Below are 20,265 nucleotides of genomic sequence, written 5' to 3'. Positions count from 1 at the left end.
CGGGCGAGGGCTTGACACCTGGGATACCTCATGGATCAATGACCTTTGCATAATGGGCAATTTAAAGCCAGCAGTGACTAACGCAGAAAGCCATGATGGTGAAAACATCAAGGCCCCAGATCCATCTGTTTCCTGATCTACATAAAAAGGCCACTGTGATGAATGGCAGGTCAGCTGCAGGTAAGGACACTAAATACAAAGAGGGAGTATCAAACCATCACATGACATCATCAGTACCTGTTTAAACTCAGAGTTTCCCATCATGCACTGCAAGGTGTAGATGATCGGGTCCCCCTTCATGGGCGGCAGGGCCTCCCATGTGACTTCGCAGGAATTGTCATCCAGACGCTCCACTTTAGGGACTGAAAGGTGGAGGAACAAAGTGCAGATGTAATAACAAGGACTGCTGAAGATGGGCAAGATCTGCAGTCAACTTAACATTTCTGTCTATTAAAGAAAGGATTTCTAATGAGTGAGAATATACAAAAACACAACAACATCAACAGCAGCTCTCGTTAGGCATCACTGACACCATTTATAATTGTGATTAAAAGGTTTGAAATGGTTAAACATTTATGCCACTGAGATGTGAGCAGAATACTTTGGGAAAAACTACCTACGTAGTGTAATCTACAAATCCTCAGGGTTAGAATGATTGCAGTTTTTTCTCTTAAATTTACATTTAGTCATTTAGCAGACACTTTTATCCAAAGCGACTTACAGGAAGAAAAAAGTATAGTGCAGTAAGAGCCATTAGTTCAGCAATAAGTGCTAGTGACAGTTCGTTAAGGGGTAGAATCACCGTGTGGTGCTAGGAGAGAAGATGCTCTCTGAAGAGCTAAATATTAAGCTAAATAATAAGAAGGCAAACTTAAAGACAACATAGACACCACACTTCCAAACATGTTCATATGTGCTCAACCTTATGTTTGTATCAGAGATATTTATCAAATTCAGCCTGCTATAGAAACCGTTCACTTAAATACAGTAAAACTTGCTTTGATATACAGTGGCTCAGCTGATGAACTGATGAGTGAATTCCACATAACTACATGTAACTTTTCCCCATTAGCAGAGTGCCATGGTTATGAGTCATGCTCTTCTTTAGGTAGGTGGCATTTTAAGCAAAAACAACAAAGAGGTTATTTTGAACTGGTAAAGTGCCCTTGCAATTATTAAAAAAAACACAGTGGTGGGGAGGATTTGAATCCTTTTTTGTATTACGATAATGGGCTTTAAACTTAACACTGAAATGGTTAGTCTGAATTTAAAGAGTTAACGGTTGAGAGTCCACTTCACTGTGTGGGGAGACAAACATTGTTGAGTAACACCGGCAAGCTGGCACATGACTGCTTGAATCAAAAGAGGTGCCGCATTGAGAATAAAAACCCACGTCCTCATTACTGACTTCAACGTGTAGGATCAAAAGAGGCTTTGCAGAGGCTGGTAGAGACCAGAGCACAGTGCTGAACAACCCGACTCATGATGACAGCCGACAAGTGAATCTTGGGCTGCTGGCTCTTAATCAAATGCAAGTCAAACTTGGGTCAACTGAGGTTAAAATCTTAGCACACTGGCTGTCTGTATGTCAGCAGAGAGTGTTTGTAAAGATAATAAGAGCTGAACTTCATCAGGTGGGGGGAGGGGGAGAGAGAGAGAGAGAGAGAGAGAGAGAGAGAGAGAGAGAGAGAGAGAGAGAGAGAGAGAGAGAGAGAGAGAGAGAGAGAGAGAGAGAGAGAGAGAGAGAGAGAGAGAGAGAGAGAGAGAAGTCTATGTTTCTGCCTGTCACACACTGAGAGACAGCGAGTGACACACAGCTGTTGTTTGTTTTGTTTTTATTTTTTCTTTGTCATTCTTCTTCTTTGCTGGGACGGGTAGACTGTATGAATGATAGATTGATTGTAATTCAATGATTGTAAATATTGCTTTCTTTTATTGTTATTAGTTTTTCTTTTCTTAATTCCTTTAAAATGAATGATAGAATTATAATAATTAATTGTAAATATTGCTTTCTTTTATTATTAGTTTTTTTTCTTAATTCCTTTAAAATGAATGATAGAATTATAATTAATTTATTGTAAATATTGCTTTCTGAGAGAGAGAGACACAGAGAGAGAGACATATTGAGAGAAATGAAGAAAGAAAGGGCTGCCACTGTACCTTTCACAGGGGCTGGAGGAGAGCGTGGGGTGGTGAATGTGTAAACATTAGAGAAGGGCCCTTCGCCCGCCTCATTAAAGGCCTGGATGCGGAACGTATAAGAGGTAGACTCATTAAGCCTCTGGACTTTGTGTGTGTGGCATGGTCCTTTATACAAGGATATAAATCTGCAATGACAGGAACATGAAAAAAGAGAGAGAGAGAGAGAGAAAACGGATTTAATGAGCAAAAGATGACAAAAAGCAAACGAGACGAGTGACTCCGCTGTCAGGAAATATACAGTGGCATAAAGCACATCATCAGTTCCACTCTTTCCATGTACCCCGCCCGACTCCATACAGTTATCTGAAGCTTTTGCTCAAACACCAGTTTCCTCTCTTATCAGTTTATCTCTCATCCAGTCACTTCCCCTTGTCTGACTAATGGGCCACTGACCTGCCGCTCTTGTCCCCCATCTGCAGCTGATACTGGAGGGCATCTGAGGTGGCGGCTTTGACTGGGCCATCGCCCCACTTGAGCCTGAGGGTCTGGTGGCTGAAGGCAGTGCACTCCAGGCGTGGTGGCTGTGGGGGCAGGGGCTTTGTCTTCAGCTTAAAGGTGTGACTAAAGGGGCCTGCTCCCAGGCTGTTCAGGGCTTGGATTCGGATCCTGAGGAAGAAAAAGAAGAAGGATGTCAACATCAAAGAGCTGCAAGGACTGAGCTGACCTGTGCTGAAATACTGCAGTGACAGTGCAGAGTGGCATTAACAGTATTTTCTCTCGTCTGCAGATGCTGATGTTCAGCCACTGTTAGAAGTCGGAGATTTTATGTTTTAGCTCTTTATCTGCCTCTGATACACACACACGCACACTAGCTTAAAGCCAAAATTCAACATTTTAATTCAACCGTCTTCGTTTCATTACAAGTCCAATGTGTAGAGCCACAACACTGAACAATATGTGTCCTAAAGCTTACTTACTGCACTGTACAACTGCCACAGCTCTGTGTGAGCTTAACATGAACTGCATATAATTAAACAACTCTATAATATGTCCCTGAGTGGATAAATAAGACCTTCTTAAAATATTAATCCTTGACAGACATTTTATTTAATTAAGCTTTGCATGAATTGGGTCTCCTGTAAAAAATACACTTGCTTTAGATCCTTGAAGAAATACATACAGGCGACTGGCCTGTTACTACTCAAGCTTTAGTAGGTTTGTGAGAAGAAAGAATTTTTGGTGTCAGGTCTCCCCACTGTTTGAACTAAAGATGGGGGGGAAATCGATACAGCATAGTATCGCAATATTTTTGATATCGATATCGATATTTAGTGTTCGAGAGCACTCACTTTTAGGAATATACTGGAGATACTGGTATCATATGAAACTAGAAGATCTAAGGAATCTATAGGCAAGGAATCTATGTGCGTCATGACATCGTGTCGGGAAGTTGTGGAAATAACGCTGCAAAGTTAGACTATTTTTTTATTGTTTCATGGTGATTTTCAAATCGGTCATGTGACCTCTGATGTCACGCTATCTCAATGAAAACAGGCTCTCTGGGTTCCCACAAGTTGACTCTCATTGTGGAGAAATAAAAAGACTGAAGTGAGATGAATAGACTGAGAATTTTCTCTTATGTGACAGAAAAATTCTTGATTGAATTTGAAATATTATTGATCTTTTGGACCCACAGTTAAATCGCAATATATTGTCTCGCAAAACTCACCATATTAAATTGCAATAATATCGTATCGTGACTCAAGTATCGGGATAAAATCGTATTGTGGGGACTCTGCTGATTCACACCTCTAGTTAGAACTGTTCTAAACAGCTGCCAGCCCATAGACAGAACAAACTGGATTTACAGTTGTCCCATTTGGCCTCCTTTGGTACACAGCATCACAGAACAAGTCATTATACGCGTGCAGTGTGTGTGTAATTGATTTGCATCACATTCTATGACTTGTGAGCACTAAGATCTAACAGTTTAAAAACTGCTGGCTCCTGGGGACATCTGAAAGGTGCAAAGCGGTGTGGTACAAAGGACAGGGAATATTTGGTTACCATTTTGAGTTTATGATGAGGAAGCACCAACCTGTAGCTGGTGTCAGGCTGCAGATGCTGGATGATGTGTTTGGTGACGGGACCAACGACAACGGGCTGGCGCTCGCCGAGGTCAATCAGGTAGGACGTGATCTCAGAGCCGTGATCACATGGAGGGTCCCAGCTAATGCCCAGGCAGGTTGACGGGGAGTAAAGTGGTGGTGGTCGGGAATCACCATCCTCATCTTCATCGTCTTCATCTGCGTCCACTGGAGCCTCGTACCTTTGCAGCTCTGACTCCTTCACCGCGTAGATGTTGCTGACAGCTGCAGGCACAGAACAGGGCGTCTGGCACAACACGGCCTCACTGAAGAGCCCCACGCCAGCCACATTCACAGCCTGCACAACAGCAAGACAAAAGAGCCAACTAATTAAGTCACGAGTGACGTGAGAGGACACGTGTAGTGTCCATATTTGGCCACAAGGTGGCATTCCAATGTAAACATTACTGCCACGAGTCATTACAAGGATATTGTTTTTATTTTCAAGCCAAATCACAAAGTGAAGAAATAAAAATTACCTATTTAAATCAACTATTATGATAAAAGTATATAGCCTTAACCAGAGTGTAATATTTAGGGATGTCTGAGTAGGAATGCTGCCTGTACTGTGAACCATTAGTGGCAGTGGGAAAAATAAACACACACTATGTGATAACCCATAAGCAACCAGCATACTTTCATTACTTCTCTACTGGACCACAAAAAAGGCTGCAAGTACAGCACTGCCTGTGATTTCACCCTTAACCAGACCCAAAGGACAGCGCCAATGTTCTGATTTCCACAAACGCTGGCTCAGTTGGTTACAGTCTGAAATAGCATTCAGTGCAACAGCACTATAGAGATATGGTCTAACTTGCTACTATATCAGCTCATTCATCATGATAAAAATAGTAAACATCGCAGGCAAGCAAATAAAAATCAAACCTCTGCCCACCTTTACAGTAAATCAAAAAAAGTAATTATCTTCTGTTTTGCTTACAAAATTAAAACTTTCTCATCTCACTTTTGCATTGATGTGAGAAGAACATCACATCAAAAATCAAGTTCACAAATGTTCAACAAATCATCAACAACCTAAAGAAAACTAAAGAAACCTCACAACATGGAGACTTGTCTTGCCTGTTGGCATTCACTTGGTTGCAATGTTTTCGGATGATTATGATCACAATTACGAGTACTGAGGTGTGACATATGGATTTATAACTACTGCATTTTCCTTTCCACTTGAAGCTGGACTGCTCCAGATCTTATCTTTCCAGATATTTCGTACTGCACACAGGAAGAGTAACAATTCACATAGTTTCGGATAAAGGGTTTCTCAAACATTATTGTGCCTTAGTGGGATTGGACCCATCACCCTGATAATGCTAGAATTAAGCATTATTCCTTGCGCCACAAAGCTACAGGCAGAAAGAGAGAAAAGGTGGGATCACTGTCTTTAACAGTGGGAAAAGATGAAAATTAGCAAAAGTTTCATAAAAATGTTTATTGCTGCTCACCTGTACCCGGCAGAAGTAATTGGTTGCAGGCAGCAGTCCCTTCATTTCATGGCTGAGCCCTGGTCCACTGTAACACATCTGCATGCTGCCCTCAGCTGCTCCCCACTCTAGACGAAACTCTGTCACCTGAGCTCCGTTGCAAGGAGGGGCCTGGAAGACAAAACATCAATGCAAATACCCACCAGCACTAATAATGCAGCTATATATAAGCTTTCCACTATGTATACCTAAGAATGATGCATGTGATATTATAATTTATTTGAGTGAATAAAGTGGTGCTAGGCTTACCTCCCAGCTCACAACAACGCAGCTGGGGGACTTGCATGTGGTGGAAGGAGCCTTGCACTGCTCAGGGGCCCCGGGGCCGGTTGTCACCTCACATCGCTCCGAGAGAGGTCCGAACTATCCGTTCAAAAGAACAAACACAATTCAATTCAACAAGAAAAAAATCACATTACACTTTTTAAATCAAATTTAATGGGAGATTGTTGAAAGCATGTAGTAGGAAAAAACAGTCTTTTCTGTTATTATTGATAGATCAGTTGAGATAGTCTCTCACCCCAGCCTTGTTCGCTGCCTTGAGCCGGAAGCTGTAGGTTTTGCCAGGCATTAAGCCTCCCACAGAGCAGTCCAGCTCTGGACCCTGGTAAACCTCCCTGCTCTCCTCAGACGGCGGCCCACTCACTTCTACACTGTAGCAGGACACTGGGCTGCCTCCGTCTACTTGAGGCGGACCTAGAAAAATTGTGAGGCCAGTGTTTATAAATCAATATATTTTAAAAAGGGTTTTCCAAGAAAAAAATAATACAGTAAATACACAAAGACAAATGTGCAAACAGCAAAGTAACACTAACCGCACCATCAAAGCTTGTTGCTTTGAGGTGGTTTGCTAGACAAATAAATGCATCAACAGAAGCTAGAATACATCCCACACAAATCTGAGTTGGAGAGGAATGACTCACCCCAGCGCAGTTGCACCTCCCTGGCTTTGGGCTTGCCCACCAGCCGAGGGGGCTGGCAGAGCCCTGGGGGCACTGCGGGAGTCTGGACCTGCAGGGTCTCCGACAGCTTGCAAGGGAAGACAACACACCAATTAAGACCCAGAGAAAGTAACAAATTGACAATCTCATCCCCCTCCTCTTTTTCTCTCTAACACAAACACCGCAAATACAAATTGTCATTTTCCCCAGCTTATCAGGCTGATTCAGGCTACGACAGACCAAAAAGGAGACAAATGTTAATGCATCATTCAAGGTACACCAGCATACAGAGAAATGCACTGTATTTCTCACAAAACTGTGGAGAAAGTTAGACAGACTGTCTGGCGCAGGAAAAAAATAGATCTTCATTTTTCAACTTCTATGACAAAAGGCAAACATGTGAGTGTTATGTCACATTGTGCTGCACCAAGAAGCAGGATCTCGCCATCGTGAGTCATGTTTCTTTACAAGCCCCATCATGAATAAATGCATGCACTAACAGCTGATGAAGAAATTAATGAAGAGTGTCTGTGAACTGAACTAATTAAGAAAAACATCCTCTGACACATGCAGGGAGGGTTAATCGATTAGCAGGCTTTGTCTTGTTCTTACACACCAGGAAGCGCAGTCTAATCTCCAACATAGGACACTGGCTGAATGACAATTTCCTATTAAAACTCACCATAAATAGAGTGCATATCTAGAATTATTCATGTAAAGTTTATCAGATTAACCATTGGATGTGGTGAGAATCATGGCCGCCAGCCCTAGCAATTACAGTGTATGTAACAGCCGAGAAATGTATCAATAATAAGAGAGCCATTACAAAAACAGTGCACAATATTGTTTTGTTTTTTAACCATTTTATACAACGGATACCTACAGTTTTGTGGACAGATGTGGCCAACACAGTGAGAGTGTCTGTTTACATACTGTGTGTGTGTATTAAGAGTGATCCTGCTTTGTATTTTTTAGTTAAGTTAGATAAAATAAAGGTATCAGGTAATTAAATCTGTGTAGCAGATCCTAACTTTGATTGTAATCTTGGCACTGGTGTGTGTACATTGATTTAAAAAAGCAGGTGCAATTTTGTGACCTCCTACCTGTGATCAAATAAAATCGTAACAGATCAGCAAACTCTGAGAATTCCTGTGGCAAAACACAAGGCAGTGTGTGCGACTGTGTGCGCACATGTGCTGATGCTGAATGACTCACCGGGCTCTGCCCCCCCTCGCTCATGCAGTAAACTCGCGTCTGGTAGGAGCACCCGGGCTTCAAGCCTTCACACACGTGCTCCATAGCTGGCCCTGAGTACACCAGCTCCCATGACATACCTGAATAAAAACAGATTGCCAATACATTAAAATTATATATTTTTTAAAATCATGTTTTTCAATGTTCAATTTGAAAAAAATGCTTAAACCATTTCTATAATCACCACTAGCAACTTACCGCTCAAGCCCTCAGACAGCTCCACAACATACTTTGTTACTTCTCCTCCACCAGTATCTTTTGGAGGCTCTAAAATAGATAAACAGACAATCTTTATTAAACTCTATTAACCCTTCAACTAGGTAATGCCAGCAAGCGCAGTATTAACTATTTACTAGAGAATCGGTTTACTGCAGTGAAATGTGTACTGAAGCAAATGAACAAACTATGAAATTTGTAGAGATAATAGAGCAAAATTCACAAAACTGAAAACACAAAAATGAAATCTGTATTATAACTTTCTTGCAACTTTCTTCAGGAACTCATTTTGGTGGAAACTAAGACAATTTACGTCAAAGCTGCAGACATAATATATCCATTTTGAAACTGGAAGCAGAGACCAAGTACAGCAGTGAGTGATATGCTTGTCCAGTGAGGTGCAGGAAGGATTCCTGCTGATGTCTGAATGAAGTAGAGAACTGTCAGTCATGTGCTGTACTCACTTCTTGTAATGCCATCTGTCTGGTAGATTTATATACGGTCAGGCAGAGCTCAATGACAATGTTTAAATGGAAAGTGGCCTTGCTAGGCTGTTACCCACATGTAAGACTGAGGAGTTTTGATAAGGGAAAGGGCAACTGGCAGAAAAAATGCTCACCCCAGGCCATCTTGAAGCTGTTGGGCAGGACTCTTCCTCTAATGACAGGCCTGCAGGGACTGCTGGGTCTGTCAGGGTTCGTGATGAACTCAACCACCTGGCTGGGGTTACTCTTCCCCTCTGAGTTGTATGCTGCCACCTGGAGGAAGCACATGAATGCATGCAGTGAAGATTTTATTATTATTATTATTATTATTCAGTTAGAATTTTGACCACTGTTTGCATAGCTGCTCAATAAGAGCAAGTGTATAAAGGTCATTATGTTTCCTGATGACAAGCACTGACTAGGAGGGTAATGGAGGCATCTGTGAGAGTGAGTATAACCCTCAGCCTGAAACTAAATTGGCCACAGCCAAATACCATATTATTAAGAAAATTCAGCTCCTTAAAGCTACGAAAACACTTCAACAAGACTGTTAAGGCACCACAAGCATTGCAATTTAAAAAACAAGGCAATAAGCTTCCGTGCCATTTGCAATATTATCTGCAATAATATGGAAATGTCTGCGAGCCTGCTGAGCACAGCTCATCCACATATTGTAGCAAGACAAACCGACACCGCGACCAGCCTCCCCTTACACCACGCTGCTAGATAATTGGAAATGAGCAAGGGGGTCCTGAGAACGACTAATGAACATTTCTATAATTTGGGCATATGGCGGTTTGCTAGCTTTCAGTCAGAATCACGTTTAGGAATTCTGTGGTGCTGCAACAATGCTGATCTACAGCACAAAGGCTACACACAATAAAATACTATATTCAAAATATTTGCAGCCTTATGATTTAAAATACAATTTGTTTTCATTCATAATGCATAGTAATTACATTACAAGTTCAAGCACTTTTATTATAAGTGCCTTTGAATATAATTACTGCATATGTATTTAGCATTAATGGCCTTAATGGCCTGAAGCGCTAACCCAAGCAGTGTTTGCATGTATGCAGGAATTGTCACCTGCCCAGAAATTTGCAAGGTTCTAAAATCATTAACCCGCTCGTCATGACATGTTGTGCTTTTCCCCTTCATTTTGACCAAGTCAAACTCCGATTGCACACATTAAAAAGGCTGCGGCCCTCACAAAGTCAATTTTGAGGTTCAACACCTTCACAAATCTACCTGGAACAGATCCAATGAGCAAAGCTTTAAAACAAATTGATTTTTGTTTGAAAATTGCAAATCAAAGATCTGACACAAAACTGACAGAAAAAGATAAAATGTTTAAGAAAAGGAAAGAACAAATGAATCAATCTATCTCCAACAAACGGAGGTGGGAACAATGCGAGGGATATTTCAATATTTTTAGATCCACCCCGCCTAAACAAATGCACATGCAGATATAATGTAGGACTTCAATTTATTGCTGATAATTTATCTGTTGATCTATGCCAACTTTTCTCACTGGACTGCCACTATTCTGTTTATTATCAGGAGCATCAGGCATATCACTTGCAGGTGAAGAATGGACACCTGTGATTCCTCAGGGCCTCTTAGCAAATAGTCTAACTGAGAGGAAATTAACATGAGAACACGAGATGAGAAAGAGAGGCTGAGAGACAAAAAGAGAAATACAGCAACGCTGAGAGAAAGACACTTGAATGATTCTCATGAAGATGGTACAGCTCATAACAAAAATCCAAGAGCATTGAATACATGTTTTCTTTGACCCTTTATAACATATACAATCTAAAGTCACTGTTTAATATGAATTTATAATCTATTTGAAAGATTTGGCATTTTCTGACATTTTTAGAGACACTGAGAAAAAAAATCATTACCGTAGCACATTTTAAATTAGAAATAAAAAACAACGAAAGGTTTTTTGGCAAGCACTCAAGGTTAGCGGGTATCACCAAAATGTATTTTATTAAAATATACACATTTTAAAACAATTGTATCATTACCGTAACATTTAACCATTTTTTATCATCAATTTTCATTGATTTTGTTCTTTATACATTGTTAAAAAGTATTATGTTTGATTATATTCTGTTAAATTATACATTTTTAAACAAATGTATATTTACTTTTATAAAGTTTTTTAAATATTCATTGTATACAAGTGTGGGGAAACCATGACATTTTTATCTGGACGCATTTTGGTAATGAATTTGTGAATCAAAAATAAGTTCAAAAATGTAGAAAATTTGATTTTAGCACAAAACAATGAATTGTGCCTCATTATGGCTATATTGTTAATTCATGTAAAAGTGAAATATATTTAGTTTAATAAAGTATGTCCTTATAATCTTCACAGACATAACTTAGACTGGCTTCATGAGAATCACCCACTTGTCCGTAACGCCGATCACATTACTGCCAGACTAAACAACAACGTGGCTCAAACGCTTTGCTTGACTAGCTTCTCACTGGGGCCCCGCATGTGATGAGCAGCGGAGTCCTCTTGATTATGCTGTCAGATGCCCACCGCCCTGCTGGCAGAATCCTGCAAATGGATGAGTCATAGGGCCACTGTGGACCTCAGCCCCCCCTCTCCCGCCTAAAGCCTGTCCCCTCCGCACAAACACACTCCGCTGCAGCCTAAATTAAACCTGTAGATCACCGACTCTAACTGCAAACATAACAGGACTCCCTTACCCTAAATTTGTACTTTGTACTTCTGTGGAGATTCCTGACGGTGCAGGAGAGCTCATCGCCGTCGTAGCTTGGCTGGAAGCCATATCCCTGGGACAAAGACAAATGACAAATGGGGAAAGAAAACAACCAGGTGAGCAATGGCTTACAAGACAGCAATTGTAGCAGAGAAAATAAAGTGGTCTACGGGATACAAACAGCTAGAGGGGATAGGGGAACTTTTGTGTTTTCCCTGACAGGCACTATGTCTGCAGGTAGCAGCTTGAGGCAGTGCAGACGGAGGTGACAGTAGCTATAATTGTCATGTAACTTTCAGAGGAAACAGTTTGAAGTGTGGAGAAAAAAAATCCTTTTGGCTGGATTGAAATGAATAAAAACTTAAGTAGCTACATGATGATGCACATCAACCAGAAAAAATGGATGTCAATTATTCATTGATTATTAGTGTCAAAATTGTAATTGTACTTTTGTTAACAGCATACCTATTTCATGCTGTCTGAAAATTAACATAAGTAGAAGAGATGCCCTCTTAGCAGTAATGGCGAGTGAAACAATATGTATAATATTTTACAAAAATCCTTTAGTTGCAGATATTACTGTGTCATTTGTGCTTTTTCATCTCAGATAACCAGTTTTTTTTATTTAATAAGAGACTGAGAGACATACCGAGCCTTCCTCCTCCATCTCCAAAATATAGTAGATGTCATCCTCCTTTGGAGAGCTAGTGGGCCTCTGCCACTTCATACACAGCCAGGTCACCCCTGCCATCTCCAGCTCTGGAGGGAAGGGTGGCAATGGCACACTGCATGAGGTGAACAGGTCCACCACTTCACTGAACTCGCTGGGGAGGGCAGAAAGAGACAGAGGATGGGGGAGAATGGGAGAAAGAGACAGGAGAGACAGAGTGAGAGACACACATGCACACACAGATGGAGACAGTGAATGGAAGAAACAGTAACATAAAAATGGACAACAGGGAGGGTGCCATCCAGGAAATAATCGAGCAGGAAATAATAATCTTGTGTGCCTACCTTACACCCATGTCATTTTTGGCTGCAAGGCGGAAGGAGTATCTTGAAGCTGGTGTGAGCTTGGTCACTCTGTACTGCTTCTGAGGTCCATAGTAGCACTGTTCATAAATCCCAGTGCCCTTCCCCTTCAGGGTACAACATTTTTAGTTTTAGAACAAGCCAGTTGAAATCTCAGTGGTACACAAGACCTGACAATGAGTACAATGCTCAAAAATTCATTTAGGATAAAAAAAGAATTACCTCATCCCACTGAAGAATGTAGTTTTGGATTTTGGAACCGTTGTCACATGGAGCCTGTAGATAAGCCATGCAAGGTTCAATTGTTATATCCCAATCAAATACATGTAGAAAATGTACATATATATATGTATATATATATATATATATAGATATATACACACAGAAATGCCTAGTTATTTATTTGACTTTAAATGTATCCACACAGTGTCAAAACAATGGCATTTCCTAGCCCCACCACCCTTCATTCATAATTCTGTGCTAAACACTTCCTATTACTGCCAGTAATTACAAAGAAGCAATCTTCAGCATCACCATTAACAATTAAGGTGCATCCAGGTGTGCACGCTCATCTATGGTTTAATTAATTCAGTGAAGTTTGCTGAGCATGCATGGTTGTTCTTGAAGTGCCTCTCACACATTTACAATCACACCTGGGAGGTGATCTGTGTAACCACTACCTTTTATTGTTAGCAATTGAGCAACTTTAATGAAGCCACATAAGGTAAAGTACCACACTGAAACAGTGGTTGTTGAGGAAGGGAGATCGTTTCTGAATCACTATTTTCTCTTTCTCCGAGCAAGTTTGGGGATTTAAACTGGGTGATAATTTTGTCATTAATCCATTAATCTATTTCTACTACCATACGGCTACTTAAATGGAGAAGTGCGTGTGTGGTGGGTATCACACACAAAACCTGTTCTAAAAGGTGCCATGGCTACCAATTAAACATATTTCATCCTAATCTAGGTATTAATACTGTACACAAAAAAACATGGTCTAAATGCTTGGTTAATCTCTTTCCTGCTTTCTGTCACAGAGATATGGCTGCCGACTGTTCTCTAGCCCAAAAACTGGAGTTTTAAATCCCAACTCAATCATCCAACTTGTTTCTACCTTCCACTGGAGTACGAGTGTGTTCTTGGTCCCACTGGCCTTCCTGGGAGCATTGGGGGGATCCGGCTCACAGCTTAAAGTAGCGAAGCTCACAGCCTCCGACGGGCTTCCCTGTAAACAGTTACACATGGCCTGGACCCTAAGGAAAGAAGAACAAAGTGATAACAAAATGTTCCTCCGTGCATTAACACTGTAGTACAAACAAAATCTGGAGGAAGGATGTGCCAACCTGACATGATAGTCTGTTGCTGGTCGAAGGTCTTCTAAAGTAGCACTTAGTTCTTCCCCGCTGAATCAAAACGAAAAAACAAAACAAAAATTACATTATTTAGTTTTGTTTCACATAACTGTCTCTTAAAATCTTTTGTTGTAGCATTTTGCTGCTAGTGCTCACCAGTACATGCTCTTGTACTTCCCATCTTTGCCACTAAATGAGATGGAGACCTCGTAACTGAAGGGCTCCGGGGGGCTGCAGTCGTCCTCCGCACTGCCGTTCTCACCCTCCGGCCTGGTGGGCGCAACCCAGGTAGCTACTGCACCTCTGGCCTGGATGTCTGACACCTGTCATATCAAAGTTACATGGATCACAATCAAGTCTTCAGAAAATAATTTAAACCTGGACATGGGATAAAAACTTTCATTATTTTAGACACTGCACCTGCCATGTCTCAAAGTCCGAAGAGGGTCACGTCTGAAATGTTCGAACCCAAAACAAAAATCACATTGCTTGGTAGACGAGGAGATGGATCAAAATATTCAAGCTGATGCCACTTTGGGAAAAAGGTTTTCAGCACTTGGCAGGGATATGTTGTGCAACCTTAAGATTTTTCATTCTGTTTTGAGGAGGCTTAAAATAGCCCAAGCAACACTGCAGGGGGGATTCATATGTGAAAGAACTCAATCGGGTCAAGTCCGTACCTCCTCCTCCCCTCTGCCCTGGGGGCCCACCTTACTCCTTCACTTCCCACAGTTCGATTTTTAGTCCTTTAACAAAACAGTGAGGCAGCAAAGACGGAAAAAATCCACTTTCCTTTGAAGCCAAACCTTTCCAGTATTAGACATCCTCCCTTGACTTTATCCATCATCGTTTCAATAGAATCATTTTGCTACTTTTACAAGGAGTTCAGACCTTAGTGACACTGTATGACAAATCCCATCTTATATGAGGTATAGGAAATTCTATTTCTAGTTCTACTGTTTCCCATCTAGCTGCAGTAAAAACAACCATTCTCTTCTTTATTTAACCGAATTGCTGCTGCAAGCCAAGCACCATTAAACCTTTTTTTCTACAATTCTACAATGTCATTTAGCAGACGCTTTTATCCAAAGCGACTTTTGCATACATGTATATTTCTTTATGATTAATTTCCTAATTCAATAGTAATGTAATTTGTCATCCTCAAAGCATGGTACCACAAAGACCTGACACATTGGTAATTGTTTAGTTAAAAATCAGTACTTCCTTTAAAGCAAAACTGAAAGCATAGTGTTTTAGCGGTACATCTGGGAATAGAAAAACCCCACACATCCATTAGCGAGATGTCTGCAAGAATTCATCATGGATGTTAATAGAATGTTTAATGACGCAACAGATTTGCATCACTGGAGATTTTCATGAACACAGCGCTAATGGAGTCACATAAAATCAGCCGAGTTGTTTTAATAAAAAAAAGAAGAAGAAGAAAAACAACGAAATAAGATAACAGTAATGAATACTAACCACTGGTGCACTGATGGTACTCAATAGTGCTTGCAGGGCCTGAGCTTCCTCATCCAGCTCTGAGGAGAGAAATACAGGTAAATATGAATTTAAAAAAAACACAGCCTTATAAAATAAAGACAAAATTCAGATTAAATACATAGTGATACATGAACATGTAACACTGACTTATTCTATGCCTGAAATTGCTTCTGCTGGATTTTGTGGGTAGGTTAATATCTATCTTGCTATTGTTACATTTTTGACATATTGTGTGTGTTCTTATTGGACAGTGTAGAATGTCACTTTGCAGCATCCATCCAAGATGTCAACTAGTGGAATCACTACTTTCTGCATGCTAAACAGACACTGAGAATATTTCAGTGCAGCTACAATTCTAAGCAGTGAACATTAACCATCAAAAGAAAATGTAAGACAGTTGCTCTAAACCAAAGCTGCTCAAAATGTCTAATAAATTCTACATTACAGATGAAGATTTAGAATCAGCGGGTAAACTGAGGGTTTAATTGTGTAAAAAAGTAATGGTAAGAATTTTGTTACTGATAGCCTCACTAGACCATTTATTTTATGCAATGCAGCTAAAATAAATGATGCAATCATGAGAGGGTTAGGTCTCTCTAGGAGTTATCAAAAGCAACAAAAAAAAACAGCTATATCTTTTTAAACATCCCATTACATTTAAACAGTAGATTGCTAATATTTCAGTGTTCCTAAATTTCAGCAACCTTTATGAGGTCATAAGGTGAAATTATTTTTCTCTCCACTTTCAAAATTGACATTAATTCTTAAATCATGTACCAGTGTCGCCAAGTAGCAGTGTTAAACTCCATGATTAATGAGCAGTCAGAGTTCATGTAATCAAGAATAATGTTGGCCGTGTTGCTGATCCCTCACTGCCACCAGCTGCAGCAGCTAATGAGGCACAGTTCTCATCGCCTGAACACAACACACTCCCAACATCCGGAAATGGCTGTGAATGCTGCGTACCCGATTGTGAACCTCAAAAAGCTTCTACCCTTTAACCTTCTTACCTCCTGACTCTCCGTTTTTCCCCCTGCCTGTCTGCTTGTCAGGGCCAGCTACAGCGTGGCTGAGCTGCCCCTGCTCCGCCTCCAGCCCTTTCCCTCCGACGCCATTGTGAATGTCCACTGTCGGGGGGCTGCTGCAGGTCTTCTGTGGCGAAGGGGGAGGGCTGTCCTTCACCTGCCCTCCTCCCCCACCTCCCTGACGGTCCTTCAGTTTCTTCTGCAGGCGCTCGTATGTTTTGCTAGTTCTGTCGTCTCTGTGAACAAACGGCGGGCGTCCATGTTGGGAGTGAGAATCTGTAGAGACTGAAGCAACGACAAGGCAAGAGAAAAAGGTGAGACAGAAGAAAGAAGTACAAATAAGACCTGTATGGCAGCCAGAGAAGTAGGTCAAGAAAATTGCAAACTCACAGGTTACTATAAAAAGACATAAACAAACAGGGCAGTAGAGGTAAACCCCTTAACCCTCTGGAGTCTCGAAAAGCACCAAAGCATGATGTCTTCATCACATCCAGACGTAAAAACAAACCAAGTAAAACTGGAGACAAGGTCAAATATATTTTGTATAAAATGATAGAACTGGATGTAACCCTCTTATGTTATATTTGCAACCCTTGTTCACATTTGCAACATTTAAAATTCTTTATGGAGCATAGTAGTGTTTTGAAAGTAAAAAAAAAGATTCAAAATCACATTTTATGTTGGACTAAAAAAGACACAAACTGACCAAAAGAGACGAAATGACTAAAAAAAAGAAACAAATGACCAAAAAAGACAAAAAATGACCAAAAAATACACAAAATGAGAAGACAAAATGACCAAAAAACCCCACAGAAGACACAAAATGACATAAAATACACAATAACAGGCACAAAATGACAAAAAAGACACAAATGACCAAAAAAGACACGATAAGGATTAAAAAATGGACAAACTAGCCCTATAAGACTCCATAGAGTTAAGATGAAGAAACTGAAAGAGTAAACAGTTTGACTCTGGCCTTGATTGTAACTCGACTGTGCAAATGAAGTGCTGGCAACATCGTAATATAACAACACGACATTGCTGGCTCCAACTCACCCTGCTCTGGGTAGATATGAGCTGGATGGTACTGGGAGATGTACTGAGAGCTCATGTCGCCCACGCCCCCTGCCATGTGTGTGCCCGTGTACAGGTGAGGTGGTGGGGGCATCATGGCAGGATGTGGGATGAAGGCAGGCAGGTGGGCATGGGGTGGAGGTGGAGGGTGGTGGAGAGGGGAGTGGCCCCCTGGGTGGAACTCTGGTTGCTGAGGTAAAACCAGAACCCGCCGCACTCCGTTCTCTTCTATGATCTGAGAGAGGAAACACAAGAGCACAGAAAGCAGATATTAAGCTGCTCCGAGTTCGACCAGATGCCAATCAGAAACATCGCAGTGAAAATAAAATAGCATGAATACCTGTGAAACGTATCCAGGAGGCACATAGATTGGAGGCACTGAACCATTTGGAGACATCATGGGAACCTGAGCAGGACCTGTGAAGAAGGAAGGACCGAGATCAAACACTTTTCCCCAGGGCAAACAGCTGTTGGGAATGTGCTGAAAGTATTAGAGTAGTGTACAGGGTTGAAATTTCAGCCCTAGTCTGAATTGATTCATTCAAGCTCTAACCTGGGCTCTACAGCTAACAGTGTCACATACATAGCTCACACCAACATTTGACTTTAATTTCCCTTCAGTGTTGTTCAGAAGGTTTTCACCCAAAGACGAATTATTCACATAGTTCTTCTCCTCTCAAAATTAAACAGACCCACAGATTAAAACTAGCAAAAACACTGAATAAAGAAGAAATGGACTATCACCATTGGATGGACCAAATGGACCATTGATTGAAATTGCGGATATCTCTAGGTTTGAAGATTTTGGAAACATTTGATAATGTAAGTACACAACTCAATAAAATATATAACACAGGTATCGTCATTTTTAGACATTTTGATGTGGAAAAGTAACATTATACCTTTAAATGATCAATGTGGCTCAATATAGCAGTTAATATATAGTATAACTTACTATAGATTATGTTAAAGTAGTTAAGAATATTTCAGAAAAAAAACAAACAGAACTGTAGTCAGAACACATCAAAACAACACACATTAGTTGTGAATTTATCCAAATTGACCTAGAATCCAAAATTGAAGACAGATTTTTAAAATTGGTGATTGACTGAGGCTTTGTTGACTTGTCTCAACGTTTTTGTAGACACAGCCTTCTGACATTCCTTTTACTTTGTAATAAAAGAGATTTATTTTGGTACAGTTGCTGATCTTTTGTATTGTTGCATTGTCAACCCAAGCCTTGAAAATGATCTGACTGCCTTTTACCTTTTATTCAGATAATATATTAAGTTGTAATTCCTTAACCCTGGGTAACTATGGTAACTCCTCCCAACTTGCCACCTGTGGCATATTGCACTTGGCACGCTTCCTCTGCAGGAGGACGCTCCCTACAGTCAATCCATTGTTCTACACCAGCTGCATTTTCAATGACTATTTAATTTTTTTAAAAGCAGACAAATGCATTTTTTTTAAAATACTGGCAAATGCAAGAAGACCACTTTATAAAAGTGCTGAGAAACAACAAAGTTCCCTGCGTGGCTCTGTTGTAGGGCCAGTGCAGCGGCTTAGCTCAGCTCAGAGAAGTGACAGCTCAGCAGAAAGCCCAGCAGGGAGAAAGAGAGAGGGACCTCTTTGCTAAGATGGCACATTCACACATTTCTCTTCTTACAAAGCTAAGACATTACACTGGGGCCCCAACAGCACATGGCATGCAGGAGAGCAAAAAGATTCACAACACACACTGACCTCCCAACAGCCTGCCTGAGGAAGAATTTTCCTTCATTTTGTCAAAAACTGGCGTAAGCAGTGAGAAGGCACTTTTCATTGAGCAGCCATGATGTGGCCACAACTACAGAGGCTGCCTTTGTAATGATACATTGAAACCTCCCATTTCTAAGCAGCAGTGCCACCTCCCCAGGTGCTGAAGTCCAGGCTCCACCTCTCAGAGGAGATTAACAAGATGTTTTTAGACATTTTTATATATTTGTTATTTACTTAATGAAGCTATATAGCTTTATACTACGTCCCTGTAATACGTCCTAACTATAGGAAGGTTAATTATTGTTGCAAAATGTTTTAAAAAGGTGTTGAATCAACTGCATGGTCTTTTTGGAAGTTGATATTTGTGGTGCTGTTAAATTGTTTGGTGTTATTCTGAGAGGTGTTTCTAATACATATACTGAGGGTAGTAAAAATAAAGGAAACACCTCTCAGTAGAACATTGTTCCGTCAGCTGCCTCATAAACTACAACCTCCAAAACACCATACAGTTTATTGTAGGGCTGTTGCATTTGTTTTATCTAGGTAAACCTAATAAACTGACAGTCTACAAGTCAACACAGACTGACTCGGGTCCAGAGTTCACTGCTGCCCTCAGCAGCTCCATGGTGGCAGGCTAATATAATACACTCACCATGTTTAAATCACTGGATCACAGTTGCTGATTTTGTGGCTCAACACAGATATCCCAACCAATTTGTTTATACTAATACTGTGCATGATCATAATACCAGATGGTCCATGATCATTCATCTATGGATCAATATCTCTCTGAAATAATCTGCCTCAATATCTCTGCTGCACTGTTAGTCTATTTGAACTTTTATCTTACACATCTAAGAATTTGTTTGCTGGAAGTTTTTTTAATTTTATTTTGGTATGTTATCTCAGATGTCCTGTTTGTATGTTTGTAATTACTTCTGATAATTATGACATTTTTTCGTTTTTTCCCTTCTTTGTATTTGTATGGTGTTTTAATGTGTGACAGTTTTTGATGTGTTTTATGTGGATCCAAGAAAGAACAGCTGGTTGCTATAAGACCAAATAGTGGGATCCTTAATCAAAT

At 40.6% G+C, this 20,265-nt stretch overlaps 1 protein-coding gene across 3 annotated transcripts in view; it reads right to left on the bottom strand.

Moving 5' to 3' along the window:
- Positions 1–20,265, bottom strand: part of fndc3a (fibronectin type III domain containing 3A) — a 51,520-nt gene that overhangs the window by 4,111 nt on the left and 27,144 nt on the right. For 2 of the 3 annotated variants that reach the window (XM_059330519.1, XM_059330520.1), the window contains 22 exons: positions 17,761–17,837; positions 17,403–17,655; positions 16,329–16,628; positions 15,298–15,356; positions 13,972–14,138; positions 13,807–13,866; positions 13,578–13,716; positions 12,683–12,736; positions 12,443–12,567; positions 12,078–12,252; positions 11,415–11,501; positions 8,819–8,957; positions 8,182–8,250; positions 7,945–8,063; positions 6,712–6,817; positions 6,309–6,484; positions 6,038–6,151; positions 5,750–5,899; positions 4,241–4,587; positions 2,596–2,808; positions 2,161–2,327; positions 238–362 (listed from right to left, as the gene is read on the bottom strand). In XM_059330519.1, the coding sequence (XP_059186502.1) occupies positions 238–362; positions 2,161–2,327; positions 2,596–2,808; positions 4,241–4,587; positions 5,750–5,899; positions 6,038–6,151; positions 6,309–6,484; positions 6,712–6,817; positions 7,945–8,063; positions 8,182–8,250; positions 8,819–8,957; positions 11,415–11,501; positions 12,078–12,252; positions 12,443–12,567; positions 12,683–12,736; positions 13,578–13,716; positions 13,807–13,866; positions 13,972–14,138; positions 15,298–15,356; positions 16,329–16,628; positions 17,403–17,655; positions 17,761–17,837 (3,221 nt within the window). Of the gene's footprint in view, positions 1–237; positions 363–2,160; positions 2,328–2,595; positions 2,809–4,240; positions 4,588–5,749; positions 5,900–6,037; positions 6,152–6,308; positions 6,485–6,711; positions 6,818–7,944; positions 8,064–8,181; positions 8,251–8,818; positions 8,958–11,414; positions 11,502–12,077; positions 12,253–12,442; positions 12,568–12,682; positions 12,737–13,577; positions 13,717–13,806; positions 13,867–13,971; positions 14,139–15,297; positions 15,357–16,328; positions 16,629–17,402; positions 17,656–17,760; positions 17,838–19,166; positions 19,364–20,265 lie in introns of those variants that run through there. The other variant, XM_059330521.1, reaches the window with a different exon arrangement.

This window comes from Centropristis striata, chromosome 4 (genome assembly GCF_030273125.1).
Source record: "Centropristis striata isolate RG_2023a ecotype Rhode Island chromosome 4, C.striata_1.0, whole genome shotgun sequence".
NCBI classification, from domain to species: domain Eukaryota; kingdom Metazoa; phylum Chordata; class Actinopteri; order Perciformes; family Serranidae; genus Centropristis; species Centropristis striata.
This window is presented reverse-complemented; position numbering and strand designations above follow the sequence as displayed.